The sequence below is a fragment of the Lampris incognitus genome, chromosome 3, assembly GCF_029633865.1.
Source record: "Lampris incognitus isolate fLamInc1 chromosome 3, fLamInc1.hap2, whole genome shotgun sequence".
NCBI classification, from domain to species: Eukaryota; Metazoa; Chordata; class Actinopteri; order Lampriformes; family Lampridae; genus Lampris; species Lampris incognitus.
Genome location: NC_079213.1, coordinates 25,975,803 through 25,997,243, shown reverse-complemented (window position 1 = coordinate 25,997,243; position 21,441 = coordinate 25,975,803). Strand labels below are relative to the sequence as shown.

Genomic DNA, 21,441 nt, shown 5'->3' with positions numbered 1-21,441 from the left:
TCCTTCTGCACAGTCTACAACACCTTGCTCAGATGAAATGTGTGGGTTTCCCCATCTTTAACGCCCCCCCCCCCACATCCCAGCTGGGGTTTTGGTCAAACACCATTTCCGTCTTCTCAAGAACACACCACACATGTTAAAGGTCAAATGGAAGTTATAAGAAACTGTTAAGAAAAAACAAAAACTAGATCAAAACAGTGGCTTTTGCCACATGGATGGTGCTCAGGGGGATTAGTGTGTGATGCTGAGCCATGAACAGAACGTATATAACCCAGCAAGGTTGAACAGCCCATGTCTGCAATTGTCTGTTTATTGTTTATGCTCACGTCCACGCGCACAGCTTCTACCGGATTTAGTTGAGCTATTTTCCCTGCAAGCGCGCACACAGAATGACGTTACGCATGCTGGAAACGAAGATACACAAGTTTTGAAGCGCATTATTGCGTCAGCCCCAACGCTTACAGTCACACAATTACGCTTCTTCTTTCTTTCTTTCTTTTTTGGAAGGCATTTGGCGACCTACCAACGCACCACACCTGGTGGCTCTCCGCGCATGTAGCGTTCAGAAAGTAGTCCAGCATCGTGGAAATCACACGACAGCGACCATAAAGCGCAAATGTCCTCCCTTAAAGAATAAACGAGGGTATACATTCAGACGCCCCCCCCACACACACACTTCTACTCCGCCTCTTTAAAGTCTGCCCTAGATACATGTGACTTGTTTCGGATTGTTCCACACAGTCTCTGTCCCGTATCGGCTTCTGTCTGTATGTCTGTCTGTCTGTCCATGCACAGTACTCGCACACACACACCGCGTCCACAGAGACATGTAAAGGTCTCGGATTATGTAGTGTGCGTGTGATCTAGCAGGGTCTTCCATGATGGACCTCAGGTCGGAGCTGCTCAAGTCCGTGTGGTACGCCTTCACCTCGCTGGACGTCGAGAGATGCGGCAAAGTGTCGAAGTCGCAGTTAAAGGTAAGGACTGAAACGCCCTGTCCCGCTTCAGCGAGACCTGGGCCAAACCAGGCGGAACGGAACTTTACACCGGTCCCAGACCAGTAAACGCTTCGCAAACGTGATTTTTTTTTGCCTTGTTAATGGGGACTTTCTGATCTGACTTGTGTCGAGTCAGACCGGGGAAAGAATGGCAAGCTGTAGACGAGTCTGCCGAGGGACAGACTCGACACACCGTGTATTTTACACCGGTTTATGAAAAGTGCAGCATGCTTGGGAAATGAGGTGGCCTTGCGAGCTCCACCTGGGGTTCAGAAGTCCAGTCTGCGGTAAACGTCCTGTCCCGTTGCTGAAGCCTACCAAAGACAAACTGACATTTCCTCATTTTCTTTGGCGCACCTCTCACAATTTGTTGCTGGGTTGTTGTTTTTTTTCTTTTCTGCTGCCATATTGGTTTGAGGCCAGTTCATACATGTCCTCCCCAGTTCTGCAGAGGTTGAGAAGAATCCAGAGAAATAGCAGACAGCCGCCCTGACTTGCCCAACTAGAGGATCGGACGAGTTTCTGCGTCTTGTTTGTACGTGCGTTGAAGAAATAATATTGTAGTGAGAATTCGGGGGGGGGGCAGCCGGGAATCGAACCTGGGATCCCCCGCACCACGGGTGACTGCGCTAACCAGTCAACTAAAGGGTCCAACCCGTTAGCCAAGGGCTAGCGAGTCTAGTCAACCGTGGTCGTTACACTGTTACGATATGATGTGATGTAGTGGATGTATAGTGGCCTCCTGTTGTATCTGTGTCTCTGTGTCTGGGACAGGTACTCTCCCATAACCTGTACACAGTGCTGAACATCCCACATGACCCCGTGGCCCTGGAGGAGCACTTCCAGGATGATGACGACGGCCCGGTATCGAATCACGGCTACATGCCCTACCTTAATAAATACATACTGGACAAGGTACCGTAGCGATTGAGATTAACCACCACAGTATTCTTGTTTTATCACCGTCACACACCGTGAGACACTATTACTAATATGCAGGTTGCATCACTATGTTGATGTACAACGTTAGGTGGTTTCTTAAACTTTACTGGTGCAGATGTTGTGGGATGGATTAATACGGCGTATAATTACAAGTTGGGACAGGGAATAAAGCTCGCCCTGGTTGGACGACGTGTTTAACATGGTGGTGCTCTCCATCTTGTTACAGTAGTTCTACAATACAGCATGTCCTTTGTGAAAATGGATCTGTTGTTGATCGCTGGTTGCATCCACTGACGTTTCAGTCAAAGCCACCCCAGCTTCACCGGTAATTGCCATTCATATGTTGGTGGCTAGGTCAAAGAGGGGACATTTGACAAGGAGAAGTTTGACGACCTGTGCTGGATGATGACGATGAAGAAGAACTACCAAATGCCAGAGGGGAAGCTGTTGTCCAAGAGAGATGCCTTCAAACTCTTCTGTTTGTTCAACTTGCTGTCTGAGGACCGTTACCCGCTGGTCATGATACCAGAAGAGGTAAGGAAGGGGGGGGGGGGAGAGAAACAAAAGAACAAGCAAGGAAAGTGAGACTAAAGTTTGAATCCTCCTCCTTATTTACCCAGTATAATGTTACATCCACTTACATTTTTTCATTACAGCAGAAAAAAAAAATCAAGAGCTATCTGCTAAGCTGTTGAGTTTTTTCCTTCCTGTGTGATTTCCCCGTGACATAGCTCAGTTTCCTGTCAGCTCAGACCAAAATCAACCACAGAAAGAGCATCTTGTGAGCTCTCTCACGGAAATGACGAGGGCCATGTGATTTCTGAACACCTACAGGTGGAATACCTGCTGAAGAAGATCTCCACCACCATGAGCCAGGAGTGGGATGGGAGGCCGTTGGAGGACTTGCTGTTCCACGATGCCTCGCTGGCTGAAGTGGGCATGTCCGTCTGGAGCTTCCTGCAGCACATGGGCACTGGCCGCCTGCTGAGGGTCAGCAGCACCGAGGCCTTCAGCCTGGCCCTGGACCAGGTCTACCTGGAGATGTACCACAACGTCCTCAAGAGGGCAAGTCCATGTGTGGGGGTGGATGTGTGGTTTGCTCTTTTTCCTTCAGCCTTTGTCATGATGCTACGCTGCTAACCTATGGGTTTCTAGGGTTTTTTTTGAGGGGGGGGGGTTGTTTTTTTGCTTATTCCATTTTGTTTCTATTTTATTCTATCCTTGTTTTCATTGTTTTCATGCTAATTTCCAGTTTCTATTCGATTTCATTCTTCTTACATTTGCTGACTTTTGCCCTACTCTTGTTTTAAGGCTCATTTTCATCACACCGTTCAAATCTGCAGTGTTGGGTTGTTTTTCATCTGCTCACAGCTGCACAATTCAGTTGTGTGTCTCTTTACAATTTACATGGACTCATTTGAGCGGCACAGTGCCCCAGTGGTTAGCGCTGTCGCCTCACAGCAAGAAGGTCCTGGGTTCGAACCTCGGGGTTGTCCAACCTTGGGGGTCATCCCAGGTCGTCCTCTGTGTGGAGTTTGCATGTTCTCCCCGTGTCTGCGGTGGGGTTTCTCCGGGTGCTGCAGTTTCCCCCACCATCAAAAAGAAGCATGCGTGTTAGGGTTTATACCCCTGTCTGTTCCCCTGACCAAGGCAACGGGAAAAGAACTGGAGTTGTGTCCCCGGGCGCAGCATGAAGACAGCAGCCCACTGCTCCTAGCGACACAGATCACAGCTAGGCTGGGTTAATTTGCAGTAACTGAATTTCTCCAAGCAGATTAATAAAGGAAACTAGTTGACGCTTTGATCCAAAGTGACATACAGGAGAGTCAGCAATATGCAGATAAATTCAACTGTTACCAGCTTGCATCATAGAGTAGCATAAGGTATTCATATCATAGCCAAGAGTGTACGTCTCCATAGGAGCACCTCAGAGGTGGCTAATAGAGGTACTCATACATTACCGCAAGTCAGAAAACAGGGAAATTGGGTTGTCAAGTGCAAGTAGAAAGGGGTTCAATAGAAGACACCAATAGTAATGGTGTTTAAGTAAGCGTGGGCACAGTAGTAACAGCTGCCACCAATTCATGTTCACCTCTTTGACCTTGTCTGTATCTCATATTTGTCTCGTCTTTCTGACTCTTTTACTGCCGTAAACCCCTCCCTGCCCCACAGGGTTACATGTGGAAGAAGGGGCACTTGCGTAGGAACTGGACCGAGCGTTGGTTTGTGCTGAAGCCCTCCTCCATGGCTTATTACGTCGGTGAGGACCTCAAGGACAAGAGAGGGGAGATCCAGCTGGATAACAGCTGCACCATAGAGGTCAGTGAGAGAAGGTATAAATGGCACCACCCACCCTCCCCCCAAGGTTTCATGCTTCTACCATGTCCTCCTCTAAGTATGCACCATTTTGAGGTTGACACATCTGCAATTTCATTGTGCTTGGTACAATGACAATAAAGTTCTTCTTCTTCTTCTTCTTCTCCTCCTCCTCTTCCTCCTCCTCCTTCTTCTTCTCATCCTCCCCCTTCTTCTTCTTCTCATCCTCCTTCTCCTCCCCCTCCTCCTTCTTTTTCTTCTCACCCGCATCCTCATCCTCCCCCTTCTTCTTCTTCTTCTTCTTCTTCTCATCCTCCTCCTCCTCCTTCTTCTTCTTCTTCTTCTCACCTCCTCCTCCTCTTCCTTCTCCTCCTTCTTCATCTTCTTCTTCTTCAGCCAAAGCAGTCAACAGTACTACAAATGCAAAGATTATTTTCAATATGAGCGGCTGTAGGTGGCAGCAGATCCCTTGCCTTGGCGGGTCTGCTCACAGAGCTACAGAGAGCTGCACGTTCATTTATCCGACGCATTTATGAATGTGTCTTTCTCCTTTGTTTGTCCCAGACTCTTGCAGACAGGGAGGGGAAGCGCTGTCTGTTCTGTGTGAAAACCTACAATAAAACCTATGAGATGAGCGCCTCCGACCAAAGACAGAAGGTGGAGTGGACTCAAGGTGTGTTGGAGTGTAATAGTAGCAACAACAGCAACACACACACACACACACACACACACACACACAGTTGTGCATTGACTGCACGCATTTATCCTTGTATTTTTGCATTTTTGTGTGGTTGCTTGTTGCATTGGTATGTAGTATGTGTGTTTCTGCATGTCTGTCTATTTATTCATTTATTTATTTAGAATAAATTGGATGGAGTATCGTAATCTCATAATCTATAACCCCACCCCCCCACCCCAATAAGCAGGTTAAGCAAGAACAGTACATTAAAGGCATTTGACCGACTTAATAACACAGAGTCCATGCTCAGAGAACTGAAGTGAAGGTCCCTCCATGACAGAAATTTTTTTTACTGATTTTACAGAAAAAAGTGACATCTTCTTCAGACATCAGGCAGATTTAATAGTCACTACTATTTTGGGAGGTCATATCAAGATTAAGGTATCTAAGGGGCATCTGGGTGCCATGGCGCTCTATTCTATTGCCTACCAACATGTTGGTGTTTTTTTGTATATGCTGGTAAACCATTAATAAAGCCTTATCAATTCCCCTACATGACCTCAGTCCTCCTCCACTTTACCTCTTTTGGGGGTGCCTAGAACTCCATAATCTTGTTGCGTCGTCCTTTCCCTAACCACATTCTGTGGATACGAAACGTCACGAGTCAACAACAATGCTATTTCCGAAACAGGGAAGACATGTTGTGTGTATCTTTGCACCCAGCCATTCAGACCGCCCTCCGTCTCCAGAGCGAGGGCAGGTCGTCCCTGCACCAGGAACTCAAACTGAAGAGGCGGGTCCAGCGGGAGCACAGCCAACGGGAGCGCAGCCTGAGCGCCCGCAGCAGCTGCAGCAGCAGCCGCAGCAGCCAATCAGACGACTCGAACGCCCACGAACTGGAAAGAGAGAAGGAACAACAGGACCTGGAGATAGAGAGCATCATCCAGGTGAGTGGGTGGATGGGGTTGTTTGGCGCAGTAGGAAGGAGTCAACCTTATTTAGCCTATTAAGCTAACCTATTAAGCTAACCTGTTTGTTAGAAAGAGAGAGAGATGATATATGCATACATAATGTTGTTTTAAAGGGTTTAAGTGCGAGCTATATATCATATTTTAGGGTTTTCCCTGACTATGTGATTGTACCACCTATGCGTGTCCTGCAGCATGCGCGGGAGCTGGAGACTCGGCGCAGAGAGGAGGAAGAGCGGGAGAGGAAAAAACAGAGGGAGGTGCAGATGGAGCTGGAGAGACAGCTCAAAGAGGCGGAGATGGTGAGATCAAGTCTCCCGGTGGAGGAAAAAATAAATTCACAACTTCCTAATACAGGGGCTGAAGACCGCTTTCATTCAGCTGCCCATGAGATCTCTGAAAACAGTGAAGCATCGTTGTAATTAGATTGGAGCGATACCTTAATTGGTTCTTATTGGATAAACATGTGGCCTAAGAAGTCCGTTATGCTCAATTAGGCGTGTGTGTGTGTGTGTGTGTGTGTGTGTGTGTGTGTGCTCACAGCTGAGGGAGCGCATGAAGGCGGAGATGGAGGTGAAGGAGAGGGAGGCTGAGCAACAGAAGAGGAGAATCCAGGAGCTGGAAATGACTCAGATGAAACTCGAGGTTGCTCTCAACATGGAGATACAGGCCCACCTGGAGGAGGAGAGGGCCAAGCTGGAGCTGGAAAGGTAACAGACATAGGTGTACAAAAACAAATAGACATGTGGCTGCAGTCTATGTGTGTTTTGGGGTTTTTTTTTTTAACAACAGTTTTTCTGGTCTTCGACAGTTCTTCGTCTCAATGTCGATTACCCGGTGAGTGTGTGACATATTCAAGGCACTTAACGGCCAAAGTCACAGCCAAACTCTTCACTGGACTAAAAATAAGTAAATATATGTAATGGATGAGAGATGCAAAAGACACTTTGCAGGGGCGTCCGGGTAGCGTAGCGGTCTGTTCCATTGCCTACAAACACAGGTATCTTGGGTTCGAATCCCCATGTTAACTCTGGCTTGGTTGGGCATCCCTACAGACACAATTGGACGTGTCTGCGGGAGGGAAACCGGATGTGAGTATGTGTTGTGGTCGCTGCACTAGCGCCTCCTCTGGGGGCCTGTTCAGGGGGGAGGGGGGAACTGGGGGGAATAGCGTGATCCCCCCACGCGCTACATCCCCCTGGTGAAACTCCTCACTGTCAGGTGAAAAGAAGAGGCTGGCGACTCCACGTGTATAGGAGGAGACGTGGTAGTCTGCAGCCCTCCCCGGATCGGCAGAGGGACTGGAGCAGCGACCAGGATGGCTTGGAAAAGTGGGGTAATTGGCCGGGTACAACTGGGGGGGAAAAAGGGGGGGGGGTCCAAAAACGCAAGCCACTGCTATCAAATATTACTTGGTAGGGGTGTCGGGGTGGCATGGCAGTCTATTTCATTGCCTACCAACATGGGGATCACCGGTTCGAATCCCTGTGTTATCTCTGGTTTGGAATGTGGGTATGTGTCCTGGTTGCTGCACTAGTGCCTCTTCTGGTCGGTCGGGGCGCCTGTTCTGGGGGGAGGGGGAACTGGGGGGAATAGCGTGATCCTCCCACGCGCTACGTCCCCCTGGCAAAACTCCTCACTGTCAGGTGAAAAGAAGCGGCTGGTGACTCCACATGTATCGGAGGAGGCATGTGGTAGTCTGCAGCCCTCCCTGGACTGGCAGAGGGGGTGGAGCAGTACTGTAGTTATGTGAATCATATCAATAGGCCACTGATTTAATGAACAGTAGTGGAGACAAATGTCTTATGGAGCACAATCAAATGCACCTTAAATTAAATCTAATTCCTTCAATTTTGATAGGATTTTATTTTTTTTAATTTTTTATTTTTTTTTGCTTTATTTGGACAGGGCAGTAGATAGTGATAGGGAAGAGGAAGGAGACAACACAAGATTCTGGGTTAGATCTGAAGCCACTATGGTGGTTAGGTCTGAGCCTGAAGACACCCGATCTGTCTGGTTGAGCCACCAGGATGGCCGAAAGAAGATAAGGTTCCTGGTGTGAGACGTGATACCGTCTGTTTTCCTTCCTTTCTCCTTCTCCTCCACGCCGTCTCCAGGTTGCTGCTGGCTGAAGAGGAGAAGAAGAAGCAGTGCAAGCTCCTCCAGGAGCAGCAGAGGACCCTGGGAAGATTCAGCCCCATAGAGGAGGCTTCAGATGAAGCTACGGAGAAGGAGGACACCCCCTCAGCCCTCCACTGTGCCTCTCAGGAGCTCCTGCATCTGCGTGAGTCCTGCCAGAGGAGTCACCAAAATCTGGAGGTGAGTCTTCGTTTACACCTGGCACAAGATGTGACGTGTGTCCAGATGTCTTTTTTGTGATGAGAAAAAAAAAGCATGTAGATGTAAGGTGTAAATGCACAAGGCGTGTACTGTAATGGGATTATGTTCAGACCTGCCAGAGCTCCTCTTGGTCCGTCTTGCTGTGTGACCTGGCTTTGAATAACAAGCTAAGTTAACATGCTCGCTGACCCATATTGTCGGCCCTGAAGCGAGACCTCCTGCATATGAAGCTCGACAAGCGACCACTCCTGTCTCTCGACAAGAGAACAGAAACATAGTTTTATCTGGACGAGCTGGGTAATATGAGACTTGAGGTGCGGCGGGGGCATCCTTTCATCCTTGTAAACAGCAAGGAAGTCTAGATTATGCCGAGATAGAGTCATTCTGTTTGCTGGTACTTATATTTGGTCAAAAGAATGAAAACAAAAGAGGTGCACTGGAAAGATACTAATGGCAACACATTATCTTACTAATCATTAATACACTATAAATGTCACATGACCTAATGCCCAAGCTAATTTTGTTGTGGATATTGAATGAGTGCAGACATCTTATTTGATTCTTCAATAATATTAGTTCAATCTAATTCAAACACTTACATTCAACTTGCCTACATATATGTATATGATGCAGCAATGTAAACAGATCTGAGTGGTTTCAATTTTGAATATAGAGGGGCGTCCGGGTAGCGTAGCGGTCTATTCCGTGGCCTACCAACACGGGGATCAATGGTTCGAATCCCAGTGTTAACTCCGGCTTGGTCGGGCATCCCTACAGAACACAATTGGCCATGTCTGCGGGTGGGAAGCCAGATGTGGATATGTGTCCTGGTTGCTGCACTAGCGCCTCCTCTGGTCGGTCGGGGCGCCTGTCCAGGGGGGAAGGAGAACTGGGGGGAATAGCGTGATCCTCCCAAGCGCTACGTCCCCCTGGTGAAACTCCTCACCGTCAGGTGAAAAGAAGCGGCTGGCGACTCCACGTGTATCGGAGGAGGCACGTGGTAGTCTGCAGCCCTTCCCGGATCGGCAGAGGGGTTTTGCCAAGTACAATTGGGGAGAGAAAGAAAGAAAGAGAAAGAAAGAAAAAAAAAAGGGGGGGGGTAAATTTTTTTTAATATTGAATGAATATATAGGGTCTTTTGAAACTGGATGTTTATGCACAATTGATTAACACTCATCATAGTGTTTCCTCCACCAACTGCCAGGAAGGCTGGATTGTGGGATACGCTTCAATCTGGAAGCTTGATTTCTGCCGTCTTTGCAGACAGGGAAGAAAAAAAATGTGATATTGTGGCGGACACTAGGGGCTATGTCTCTCATCCAGCAGGACTGTGAGCTGGGGGCGTGGTTTACGTTCCCGGGCTCGCCGGGGCAGGGTTGTTCCTGCTGCAGTTGGTTTTTGGAGTTGAGGAATAAACATCAAACTCGCCTTGGTCTCATGTGTTTTTCCTCATTCCTGCCACAATATCAAGGGAATTTAAATGCTCTGTAACTAAACATAGGCTGGAATGAAATCCCATTTTGACAAGCTGGCACATTTCATCCGGCCATTTTTGGGATTCCCCTTCTCCACTCAAAGGAAGACAGTGAGCAGTAGAAAACCTGTCAAGTAGAAACGAATATAGTTCGAATCTCGGTCATATAAAAGAGGGTCCCCTCCCACAACAAAGGGAGAGTGTGTTGTGTGCACAGGAAAAAGTGAGATTTGTGCCAAGTACGGACGTGATGCAGACATACCAGATAACCCAGGCAGGCATGAACACAAATGGCGCCATCGCATTGGTTATTATTTAGATAACGTATCAAGATAAAGATTACATTTTATTGCCTGGTGGAAATGGAGCCTGAGTACCGATGAGAGGAATGTGTTTGAACTGACTACTGTGAATCACTAAGGTTTTCTTTTTCTTTTCTTTTTACAACAATTGGACATCGGTGATGATGAGAACCTACTTTTTCTGGTTCTGTCCCTTTACCTCGCTCTTGCAGGAGGCTCAGGAGAAGCTGAGGAACGCCAGCCAATATGTCCGCCACTGGAACGTGCAGCTCAACCGCCTGATGACACCAATCAGCCCTGCAGGTAAAGCTCGGTGCCTGTATTGTGTCCGGTCAGTGGGGGTGATAGGGCCATTGTAGTTGGGGAGAAACTGCCCTCCAGCTTTTGACAAGCTGTGCTGGCCAACATCCACTCTATTTGATCAGATTACTGACTCTCCACCGGCTCCTCGGGGGGTTCAGTGATCTCTGATGTCCTTGTGGGGGGACAAAGGAAAAGAAAGCGACCTTTTTTCAGTTTTCTTTAATGGTTAACAATGTGTTGCACTAAATAAGAGAAATAACCAGAGCTTTTAACACTAATTAACTGCTTACTTCTTGGAAGAGACCAAAAGACAGCATGTATACGACAGGGTGCCGAGAGAGGAGGTGTGGTATTGCATGTGGAAGTTGGGAGTTGCAGAGAAGTATGTACGGGTGGTGCAGGATATGTATTAGGGAAATGTGACTGTGGTGAGGTGTGCGGTTGGAATGACAGATGGGTTCAAGGTGGAGGTGGGATTACATCAAAGATCGGTTCTGAGCCCTTTCTTGTTTATAATGGTGATGGACAGGTTGATGGACGAGATCAGGCAGGAGTCTCCATGGACTATGATGTTTGCGAATGACATTGTGATCTGTAGCGAGAGTAGGGTGCAGGTTGAGGAGAGCCTGGAGAGGTGGAGGTATGCACTGGAGAGAAGCGGATTGAAAGTAAGTAGGAGCAAGACGGAATACCTATGCGTGAATGAGAGGGAGGACAGTGGAATGGTGAGGTTGCAAGGAGTAGAGGTGATGAAGGCGTATGAGTTTAAATACTTGGGGTCAACTGTCCAAAGTTAATGGGGAGTGCAGAAGAGAGGTGAAGAAGAGAGTGCAGGCAGGGTGGAGTAGGTGGAGAAGAGTGTCAGGAGTAATTTGCAACAGAAGGGTACCAGCAAGAGTTAAAGGGAAGGTTTACAAGATGGTTGTGAGACCAGCTGTGTTGTATGGTTTGGAGATGGTGGCACTGATGGAAAGACAGGAGGTGGAGCTGGAGGTGGCAGAGTTGAAGATGCTAAGATTTTCATTGGGAGTGACAAAGAAGGACAGGATTAGGAACGATTATATTAGAGGGACAGCTCAGGTTGGACGGTTTGGAGACAAAGCAAGAGAGGCAAGATTGAGATGGTTTGGACATGTGTGGAGGAGAGATGCTGGGAATATTGGGAGAGGGATGCTGAATATGGAGCTGCCAGGGAAGAGGAAAAGAGGAAGGCCAAAGAGGAGGTTTATGGATGTGGTGAGGGAGGACATGCAGGAGGCTGGTGTGACAGGAAGATGCAGAGGACAGGAAGAAATGGAAACGGATGATCTGCTGTGGCGACCCCTAACAGGAGCAGCCAAAAGTAGTGGTAGTAGTAGTAGTTCTGGGAAGAGACCGGTTCTCATGTAACCTAAACCTCAATAACCATAATGAACTCATACATTCATTCATAAGGTGTTCATGAGTAAAGCTTGCCAAGGCTATAGATGGATCTGCAAACCTTTGTGTTGTGACTGTCCACATAATGAGGATGTGCAATGAGGTTATGGTAATGTTATGCAGTTTACTTTGAGAATAGTGGCGGAAAATTATTCACGAATGAGGCTGTAAATTAATTAATTAATTAATTAATTGTTTATTTTGCTGTGGGTTGTGCTTTATTTCGTAGAACGACTAGAACAGCGCCTGTCGTCAAAACGCATTTGTCCGAAAAAGGAAGGTGCACTGGCCAGTAATGAGTTTATCTCCAAATTCAAGACGAAAGCCTTTCAAAACAGCCAGTCCCCAGAGGACATGAAGGGACTTGAGGAGCACATGATGGCTGCCAGCCTGTCAGATACGCCACACGGATCACATGCCAACCCCAATGGACAAAGCTGATCATGATGGCTAAGGGAACATTTTAATATTTACAGATTATAAGAGGTCCGGAGATGAGTAATGTTGTTCTTTAGCCAGTTTACATTCACACCCAACTCAGATGCTATCATGTTGAACGTGAAAGGGTTGAAAGTTATACAATAATCAAACAACTGTGCGCAACCACTATATAATATTTATATTATATTTTTGAAAAAAAAACATGCTTAGATGGAAAATTATAATAAGAAATATACTGTGATTTTCTAAGATTTGCAATTTTGTAAAATAAAAATTTGTCTGATTGATGTAGGATATGACATTGCCGATGTCTCTGCAATTCTTATTACGAGTATTTATGTATCCACTTATGAGGTCATTGCATGGTTTGTTGGACGCAGTTTGAACAACTTCTCCGATTGACACTAAACTCTGTGACAGATGTAATATAAAGTAACTTCATATCAAATTCCTTCTGTGTCTAGAAATGATTACACAGACGTCTGATCACCGCACACATATTCTGTATTCCTTAGTTTATTAGGTATGTAGGGCAAGAATCGACTAGAATAGAGCGTCATTTTCAATCCAAGTCTGGAAATATGTCCTTGTCCTCTCCTTAGGCAAACACTAACGACAAAAGCAATGGAAAACAAAGTTCATATCTATCTGACCTGAAGAGGGCGCTACGTTCCAATCACTCATAACTATAGGGAGAGAAAGTGAAAAGCTATGCCCTCTAGTGGTTGACTTCCTACCGGAGCCAACAGTATCTGCCAGTGGACCGCAAGACAGGGGCGTAAGGTACAAGACACGCCCCCGAGTGCAACAAACACCTGCCCACATCAGTACAAGACACGCCTTCTTGACATTTCAAAAAACGCCCCCTGTACAAGTCGCCAAGGTTAAGGTTAAAGTTAGGGCAAATGATGGGAGTCCTGCTACACATTTCGACCCTTTCTTGCAAGTCCGCAGACAGACCCTTCTCATCAAGTATCTGTTTGCGGACTGCAAGACGGGTGGAACATGTGGGGCGAAACAGGACTTAACCTCAGTGGGTGTGGGTGTGTGTGGGGGGGCCTTGCACTGTTTAAGCCCCCCTCTTGCAGTCCGCAGATACCGTTGCATTGATCAGCTTTCGAAAAATAATTACAAACCCATACCATCGGTTATTGGAATAGCAGACTTTCTGGGATATGTACAAGCAGCGAGCTATGAACTGTTAGAAAATTATACTCAACAATTAACAAGGGTTGACCCAGATCTGAGTGGCATCGCTGCGTTAAAATGTAGCCTGAGATATAATTTCTTTGCGATTAAAAACTATGGAGAATTCAGTTGAAGCCATTTCACGCCGAGATGGAACTCTACCACCAGGAGGCACTCCACCATTTCGCTTCCAATTCGTAATCCGGAAGTAAAAAGAAGCTTGAAATGACGTCAGTAAGCAATATGGTGCCGGTCTGAGATTCCCATGCCGAAAGGACAGTATGTTAAAAATAACATTTCATTACGGCAGGCTCTGTGAGTACTTGGAAGTTATGGATTTCAAGTTAAGAAGAGTTTTTTTAGATTAGTAGTTTGGTTATTTTGTGGCGTTGCACGAAGAGCAAGGCGAGGTCGAATCGCTGGTTTTAAAGATGAGGATACTCTCCAGAAGGGAGGTCAGGTCGCTTCTCTCCCTGTGTAAGAGACTGTCGTCCGACAAGCCAACCTCTCACGTCGGCTCTCTGCTGGCAAAGGCCTCGGCTGCTTCTCCGGAGAGTGGACCGGCCACGGAGGAGAAGGAGGAAGAGGAGCAGGAGCGGAGACCCAGAAGGAAACCTGGTGACTCATCGGTGTTCCTCTTCCCGGGGCAAGGCAGCCAGTTTGTGGGCATGGGCCGCGGACTGTTGAAGTATGGCAACGTTAGAGAGATGTTCACGGCCGCGGAGAAAATCCTCGGCTACGACCTGCTGTCTCTGTGTCTCAATGGACCCGAGGAAGAGCTGATGAAGACTGTTCACTGTCAGCCGGCGGTGTTTGTCACCTCACTGGCAGCCGTGGAGAAACTGAACCAGGAAAATCCCACGGTAAGTAGATGGACCCCGGCCCCCCTCATAAAACACTCAATCCGAGTAGAGCTGTAGACAAGCCCACCCAAGTCCAGACCAGTTCTTTAAGGTAGCAAGTCCAAGTCAAGACCAGTGGAGCCAAAAAAAAGGTCAAAAATAAAAACAAATATTGTACTGTCTTAAAAAGTGATCACAAGTTCAAGTGTGGAAACAGCTTGTGGTGAGGATAGTTGTGTTGTTGATGTAAGTCTTTTATTTATGTCTTGCACCATATCTTTGCTGCCTATACGGTGCACGGGCTCTTGTGAGATTATACTCTAATAAACTGTCACCATCCAGACAGTAATTTATTTCTCAAGGTAACGCTACTAATCACCTATGACACGGTCATTACTGCCTTTGTTCTGCCGTGATTTTGGTTTTCCCTTCACTAGAACTTTTCAAAGTTTTCTGTCAGGGTAAATACACATCTTATATCTTCAATTTTAGCAAATTCTGCTAAAAAATGAAGCAAGCATAGACCCCAGACCCCTCACATCTGAGGACTATGAACTTGGCAGGTATCTTTCTTTACATTTCACCAATCAGTCCACCAAAATGTACCATTTTGAAATGTTGAACACTTCTCAGGTATCTCACTAATTGGTAGGTGATAGTCATGAAAACACATAGAGTGTATCACCTGTTTTGCTTTTAATTCAGTCTGTGTGTATATCTGTGCTCAGGCTGTTGAGTCATGTGTTGCTGCTGCAGGATTCAGCGTTGGAGAATTTGCCGCCCTGGTCTTTTCGGGTGCCATGGACTTTGCAGAAGGTAAGCATAAATATAAATCCCATATTGTGCATGTCAAAGTCACTGCTCACTTGAAAATGCAATCTGCAAACAACCCTAAACATGCACATGATGACCATACTCTCATTCCTCAGCTCTATATGTGGTGAAGGTGCGAGCTGAAGCTATGCAGGAAGCATCAGAGCTGGTATCCAGCGGGATGCTGTCAGTGATTGGCCGACCTGAGGCCAAGTACAAATACGCATGTCTGCAAGCTAAAGAGCACTGTGAAAGCCTGGGTCTCACAGAGCCAGTCTGCAGTGTGGCCAACTACCTCTTCCCTGATGGCAGGGTTATCGCAGGCCACCAGCAGGTGCGGAACATTACCTTTCATCGTTGGTGGTATTCATTATGTCCACATAGTAGTTTAAACACCTTAAGCTCAAAATACAATGCTGACTGTAGGAGGAGAGGGGGCAATCTGTGTGGATGTGTCAGAACATTAACCAGTAGTCAATGGGGGCTTCCTGTACTCCTCCTTTGTATCAAAGAGGTGTCCTCAGTATATGTGGGGTTGAACGTAAAGTAAAGAATACAAAATCTACTCCAATCAAGATTCACCCTCAGCTGTTAGATTTGAGGCTTAACAAAGATATTTCCCAGGAGAGCCCCCCCTACACACACACACACACACACACACACACACACACCCCTTATGATTTAAGATTTTGCTTCCATCTCAGTAAACTGAGCTTTTCTCCAAACAGGCACTGGATTTCCTCCAGCAGAATTCCCAGCGTCTCAGCTTCATTAGGACCAAACCTCTCCCGGTGAGCGGGGCCTTCCACACGAAGCTGATGGAGTCTGCCACCAACCCCCTCAGAGACGTCCTCAGACAGGTGGAGGTCAGTCATCTCATTCAGAATAACTTTTTTATGTTCTTTTGTAAATTATTTATTGATTTATTTATTTTTCATTCCTTTACCAATACCCAAGTTGTGACATAGATGCTATAGGTCATATCCACTGTAGCATTTATATACATTTTCATATATGTGAAAAGATGTTAACTGCTCCATTATCTCAGGCTCCACGCCTTCATCATACCAACTGAATTCAACATGTATAAGAATACCTCTTTTATCCAGGTGTTTCCTTTACTTTGTGAGTTACCTTTATATTGGCCAGAAGGTTAATGGGGCTTAGCTGAGGGCAGTAACTGTGACTGGGTCTATCCTGATAGCATCTTCAATCACAGACGTTTGTTTGAATTAAGGCCTAGATGTCTTGATAGGTCTCAATAGAAAATAGTTTAATAGGATGATTGACCCTGTTGGCTGGGATTAAAGATATTTTCTCTGTGGCTTCAGGTTATTTGTACTTTATCCGTAACATTGCTAAAAAGAACAGAAGAACGCATTCATTGTTTTAGTATTGTTGTAAATGATACAAGTCTTTGTGAAAGGTTAACACCAAGCTGTAAGCTCATGCATCCCTTTCCCTTTTCTTGCACACTCATTCATTTAGGTGCGTCGTCCCGAGATCAACGTGTACTCCAACGTGGATGGCAAGCGCTACATGCACGAGGGCCACGTGCGCAGACTGCTGGTAAACCAGCTAGTGGCCCCGGTGAAATGGGAGCAGACCCTGCACGAGATCTATGAGAGAAGCCAAGGCAAGAGTTTTCCCTGCACCTATGAAGTCGGCCCGGGGAAGCAGCTCGGTGCCACACTACGGAAGTGCAACAGGAAGGCCTTCCTGAATTACATGCACGTGAACGTCATTGCTTATGAAGACTAGCACAGAGTGATGTCAGGAACCAGAAATGAGTGCGTATAGACTGTCAGTCCATCTCTAATGTGAGAGGGCTAATTGACTGGATTGTCCTCAGTGAGACAAACTGAGCTTAAAAAAAAAAAAAAAAAAAAAGACGAAAGGACTGAAAAAGACTTTGCCTGCCTGTGGTTTGTTCCCACCCATTTGTTACCATGTAATTAAACAAATGTCTGCTCTTTATGAACAAGATATCATATTGTTCTCACTTTTATTTGCATCACAATAAAAAGCATTTTTTAAGTTTAGTACAGAAAGTCCAGCTCCCTTAATTTCAATCAAGATATACTACATACCATTTGTGAAAATTTGCCATTACCAGTAACAGAGTGAATTCTTACTTGTTAGATTGCAGGGCGGTAATAATTCAATTTTTAGAAAAATGTATTATCAGAATTATCAGTAAAACAGTGAATCAGTGCTACGGCATTGAGACTTTTTGGGCATTGCTGCAGTGCAAAATTGATTGATATTGGTATTGGTGGTAATTACATGGGAGTTTAAAGTTGCTGTTATACACCCGTGTTACATTCGCTGTATCTCCCTTCAGTTCCTGGTGCTTGTCAATGTTACCCAAAAAGTTGTCAAGCATTTCACAGCCATGATGTCCAATTCAATACCACCCATTAAATTGGTAAAAAAATTAAAAAAAAATAATATATATATATATATATATATATATATATATATATATATATATATATATATATATATATATATATATATATATATATATAAAAGAGAAGTCAAAGTAAACAGCCTGAGAAAAAAAAATTTCCACTAATTTTGCACAATGTATTTTGCTGATATTTTATGGCCAAAATACCTGCTTATGGCCTGTTAAACCATTTCACTCCACCCATACTGCAGGGAAAATGGTCACGGTGGCCACCAGTGCCACCGTGACAAGGACTCCTCTGGTCCAGCCAGTGCACTTCAGTGGTTGAATATTGGACATCTGTGGTGAAATACAAAAACAAATAAATACAGTTAGTGTACACGTTTTGACAAAAGTTTTGTGTCAGAACATATATGAAAAAGATGTTTAATTGTATGTGTTTATATGTGTTGGCCCTGTGATGGACTAGTGGCTTGTCCCGGGTGTCTCCCTGCCTGTCCACCCAATGACTGCCGGGATAGGCTCCAGCATCCCCGCAATCCGGATTGGGATAAGCGGCTTGGGTAATGGATGGATGTTATTTACAGTGGAGACAACATGCAACCAGCTCTGAGAAGGAGAGATAGAGGGTGACCTGCCACTTACCCAAGCTGCCCAGGCTTCAGCTATTAAAAGCTCCTGACCAGCTGTGGTAGCTGCTAGCTGGGCCTTTGCTGCAGCAGGCAAGCCCTGAAAACCCCACAGGAAGCTTTGGATATCCCTGGTGGAGAAAATGTGGGAAAAATTAGGATTCTCCGAATGCCTGTGCTTGTCTGTATGACTGAAGGATGTTGCGGCCGTCGTACCGAAAGACAGTTCTGGTCAGCGTCTGGACCGGTCTCAGCATGTGGAGAGGAGCTGGCAACCGGTTTGGCAGTCTTTTGCCCCAGTCTCGGTCCAGTCGGTCTCCTATCGCTGCCAACTGGCGGCCGATGGTCCGTGTGGCCCTGTAGGCGGACCTAAGGGAGGACCGGACATATTTGTTATCTATTGATTTGTGAGTTTCTTTTGGGTTGTGAGAGATGCTGTGGATTGGTGCACATAAATGAGGTATACAGTTTTGTGTTGCATTTTAATGAAATAATTAGTTTTATCAGGCATGACTAATTAGGGTAGAAGCATTTTCAGACATATTTGTGTAATATCAAAAAGAGGAAAATGAATTCTAAATGTCTTATGCCGCACAGATGAGCCCTACTATGTTAAGATCTTTTCTCCAGTATATGGAGTTATTCTTACTATTACACTATTCCTAACTCTTTACAAGTAACATATTGTTAGTTACACAGATTATATTCTTCAATGCTTTTTTTTTTAACTTTTGGATGTCATCTTATGTTCCTTGTTCTCTTTTGGTTGAGCATCACCAAACCAGATTCCTCACGCGCAAAAGCTACTTTGGCTTTCAGCGAAAGTTGAGGTTGAACAAAAGGCATTTTAAGACAGATAGGATGGTTGTCGTCGGGCTCGTCCTGCCCGTTGTCTTCATGAGCAGACTCAGACTGGTGTGCATTGATCAAGCATTCACCTCACATCAGACAGGGTGGCAGTGTCCACCTCAGCAGGTCCAGCCCGGAGGGAAATGACACGGCTTGGCCATCTTGTTTCTTGCACCATCTTGTTTGCTAAAAGCACAGGAGCACATTCATTTCATTTTTGCAGTTTCCTGCACGGGAGCAGTCACAACTTTGGCTGGAACAGATCACTGCTCTTATCATCTGGACGTCTGACTGTGTACGTGCTTGTGCCGGTGTTTCTCTAGGACTCCCAACAGTCATCATCTACCTGTGTAAATACCTGGTCACGTGATCAGGGCAGGACATGGGTGTGTTACAGGGTAGATCAGTTTGGTTGGTAAAACAACAGACCCTCATCAGCTTTGAAAAAAATAAAAATGACATCATCTGTTGGACTTGGTCCAACGGCTTGGGTGGAGTTGTTATGTTACAACAAAGGATTTTCAGTTACTCTATTGGGGAGGAAGTTTAGGAGAGTGCCCTAGCGCTCAGCGCATTAAGATATCTGGGGATTGACCGGGATATATGAATGATTTTACTGATTAGAGCTGTCATTTGAAATCTAACTATCCAATTTTCCGGCCTGTCCTATGCGTAAAACTCCAGACTGGGTTTAACCCTGTGCACCGGTCCCCAAACCTGTTCCTCTCGGGCCCTACTGTTCACATGCGGGAGGTAGCCTGAATGCAAATGCACCTATTTCCATAACTCAAATTTACCAAACGCCCCCAACCCCCAACAGCCGAAAATATTTACCAATAGCTCAAATTCACGATTTGCTCCCTGGGTTAAATACACTGTTATTCATATTCACCCTAATGTTTGTTTCAACCAATGAAAAGCTTCCCTGTGTGAAGTGAACTTCGCAGTATAATCTGCTGTAGTGATTCCATGACAAATGATCACAAGACAAATGCTCACAACACTAAAAGAAAAAGAGACAAATGCTCACAAATTGTTTTATAATCTATATTTACAGCGAAAACTGTGATCCCTATTACATGCTTAGACCTATGTGATATTTCTTGTGACATGCAACAGACTGTTCAATGGAATATTTTTCCATGAATAAAGGTTAATTAAGATTATGTATTACCAAACAGTAATTGATAGTCTCATTATCATGATTATCTTTAAGATCACCATTTCATTTGTTAGGGAGATGTGATCCCTCTCACATGCTTAGGCCTATGTGATATGTCTTATGTGACATGCAACAGAATGTTCAGTTGACTTTTTGAAAAATAAAGATTGTAAAACAATTTGTGAGCATTTGTCTCTTTTTCTATTAGTATTGTGAGCATTTGTCTTGAGAGCATTTGTCTTGTGAGCATTTGTCTGCACACCTCTGCGACAGGTGACAGAGTCGACTTGTGTCGACTTGATCACACAACCGTCGTAGGCTGTTGAAGTAGTTTTACTTGCATGGTGGTCTATTGCCACAACAAAGAGGTGAAGTCATTACTCTCGCCCAAAGCAAACAAAGGTCATTCTGAAGATCACACGCAAAGAAATGCTATCGAATGAGCCCCGCAAATACATGACGAGCCCGCGTTTCAAGCGGAAGGTGAATTTCTTTGAGCACCGTTTCATATCAAGTCGGACATCGGAGTCACGTTGACGAATCATGGCTGTTCCGACCCTGGAGAGGAGCAACAGGTGCATGTACAGTAAATAAAATGAACCTACCTTCTCGGTTGATTAAAGTCGACGCCGCCCTGGGATAAACACAAAGACATGATTATTCAGATGTGCTGGCCGTGAAAGAATAAAATATAAAACGTCCAGTCGTTTTTGATGGTTTATTGGTACTTACAGCAGCGTCCTTTAATCTTGTGGCTCGCAGTTAACTGCCAGATATCCGCTCTGCCACGCCTATATTTGCCTTTTCATAGAACGACCAGCAGAGGGCGACATCTCTGGGGGCAGTATCCTCAACGCAATATGTCGCTCAGTTTAAATATATCCAAATGTAATGGGGATCTGTTAAAACGCATTGCTCAGTAGATGCACTTGCGTTAACTTTTGGGATTGTTTATTTTTCTCGTCATCCAATGGCATGATTTAAAGAGAAGGATCAGGGACCGATACACCGCTGTGCCCCCATCGGTGATGAGAGGTAGAACATCCTGCAATGACATCACTGCGTCCTCGGTTGCTAGGTTATTTACCCGGAAGAGCCAAGCCTTTCATGTGAATTTTAATCTTTTGAATTATTGCCCTCCTGATTTTAACCAGTGTGCAATGAAAATCTTGCATCGCCGGACCCGGCGTAGAGAAACGACACTGCGCTTCACGCATGTGGACTTTTATTTTGAAGAGGAGAATCCGACTGTTTCGTCATTAGAGCCGCGGTGCTTGGATCAATATATGCTGCCTAACGTTAGTCAGCAATGACATCTCAGTCTTGCAGCCAATATTTTGGTTTGAGTTGAGGCAAACGGTAA

At 45.6% G+C, this 21,441-nt stretch overlaps 3 protein-coding genes across 4 annotated transcripts; 2 read left to right on the top strand and 1 right to left on the bottom strand.

The window, feature by feature from the left end:
• The first annotated feature begins 756 nt into the window (after positions 1-756).
• On the top strand, positions 757-12,619 carry def6c (DEF6 guanine nucleotide exchange factor c). The gene is made up of 12 exons (XM_056276584.1): positions 757-977; positions 1,773-1,913; positions 2,295-2,474; positions 2,775-3,005; positions 4,113-4,259; positions 4,821-4,929; positions 5,659-5,882; positions 6,098-6,205; positions 6,447-6,613; positions 8,021-8,222; positions 10,232-10,322; positions 11,971-12,619. Exons 1-12 carry the CDS (start codon positions 879-881, stop codon positions 12,180-12,182), a joined length of 1,911 nt encoding a protein of 636 aa, XP_056132559.1. The 5' UTR covers positions 757-878; the 3' UTR covers positions 12,183-12,619.
• A 993-nt stretch (positions 12,620-13,612) lies between these two features.
• On the top strand, positions 13,613-16,867 carry mcat (malonyl CoA:ACP acyltransferase (mitochondrial)). Its single transcript, XM_056277468.1, has 5 exons — positions 13,613-14,233; positions 14,941-15,028; positions 15,142-15,359; positions 15,754-15,891; positions 16,514-16,867. Exons 1-5 carry the CDS (start codon positions 13,802-13,804, stop codon positions 16,784-16,786), a joined length of 1,149 nt encoding a protein of 382 aa, XP_056133443.1. The 5' UTR covers positions 13,613-13,801; the 3' UTR covers positions 16,787-16,867.
• Positions 16,868-17,534: 667 nt separating this feature from the next.
• bik (BCL2 interacting killer) lies at positions 17,535-20,859 on the bottom strand. 2 transcript variants are annotated; one of them, XM_056277470.1, is made up of 6 exons: positions 20,811-20,859; positions 20,684-20,712; positions 19,006-19,102; positions 18,284-18,436; positions 18,084-18,198; positions 17,535-17,777 (listed from the first exon to the last, which is right to left on the bottom strand). In XM_056277470.1, the coding sequence occupies exons 3-6, from the start codon at positions 19,092-19,094 to the stop codon at positions 17,670-17,672; spliced, it is 465 nt and encodes a 154-aa protein (XP_056133445.1). In that variant the 5' UTR covers positions 19,095-19,102; positions 20,684-20,712; positions 20,811-20,859; the 3' UTR covers positions 17,535-17,669. The 2 variants fall into 2 exon arrangements, with proteins under 2 accessions (XP_056133445.1, XP_056133444.1); XM_056277469.1 differs by having other exon boundaries at positions 18,284-18,449; positions 19,007-19,102.
• Positions 20,860-21,441: the final 582 nt, after the last annotated feature.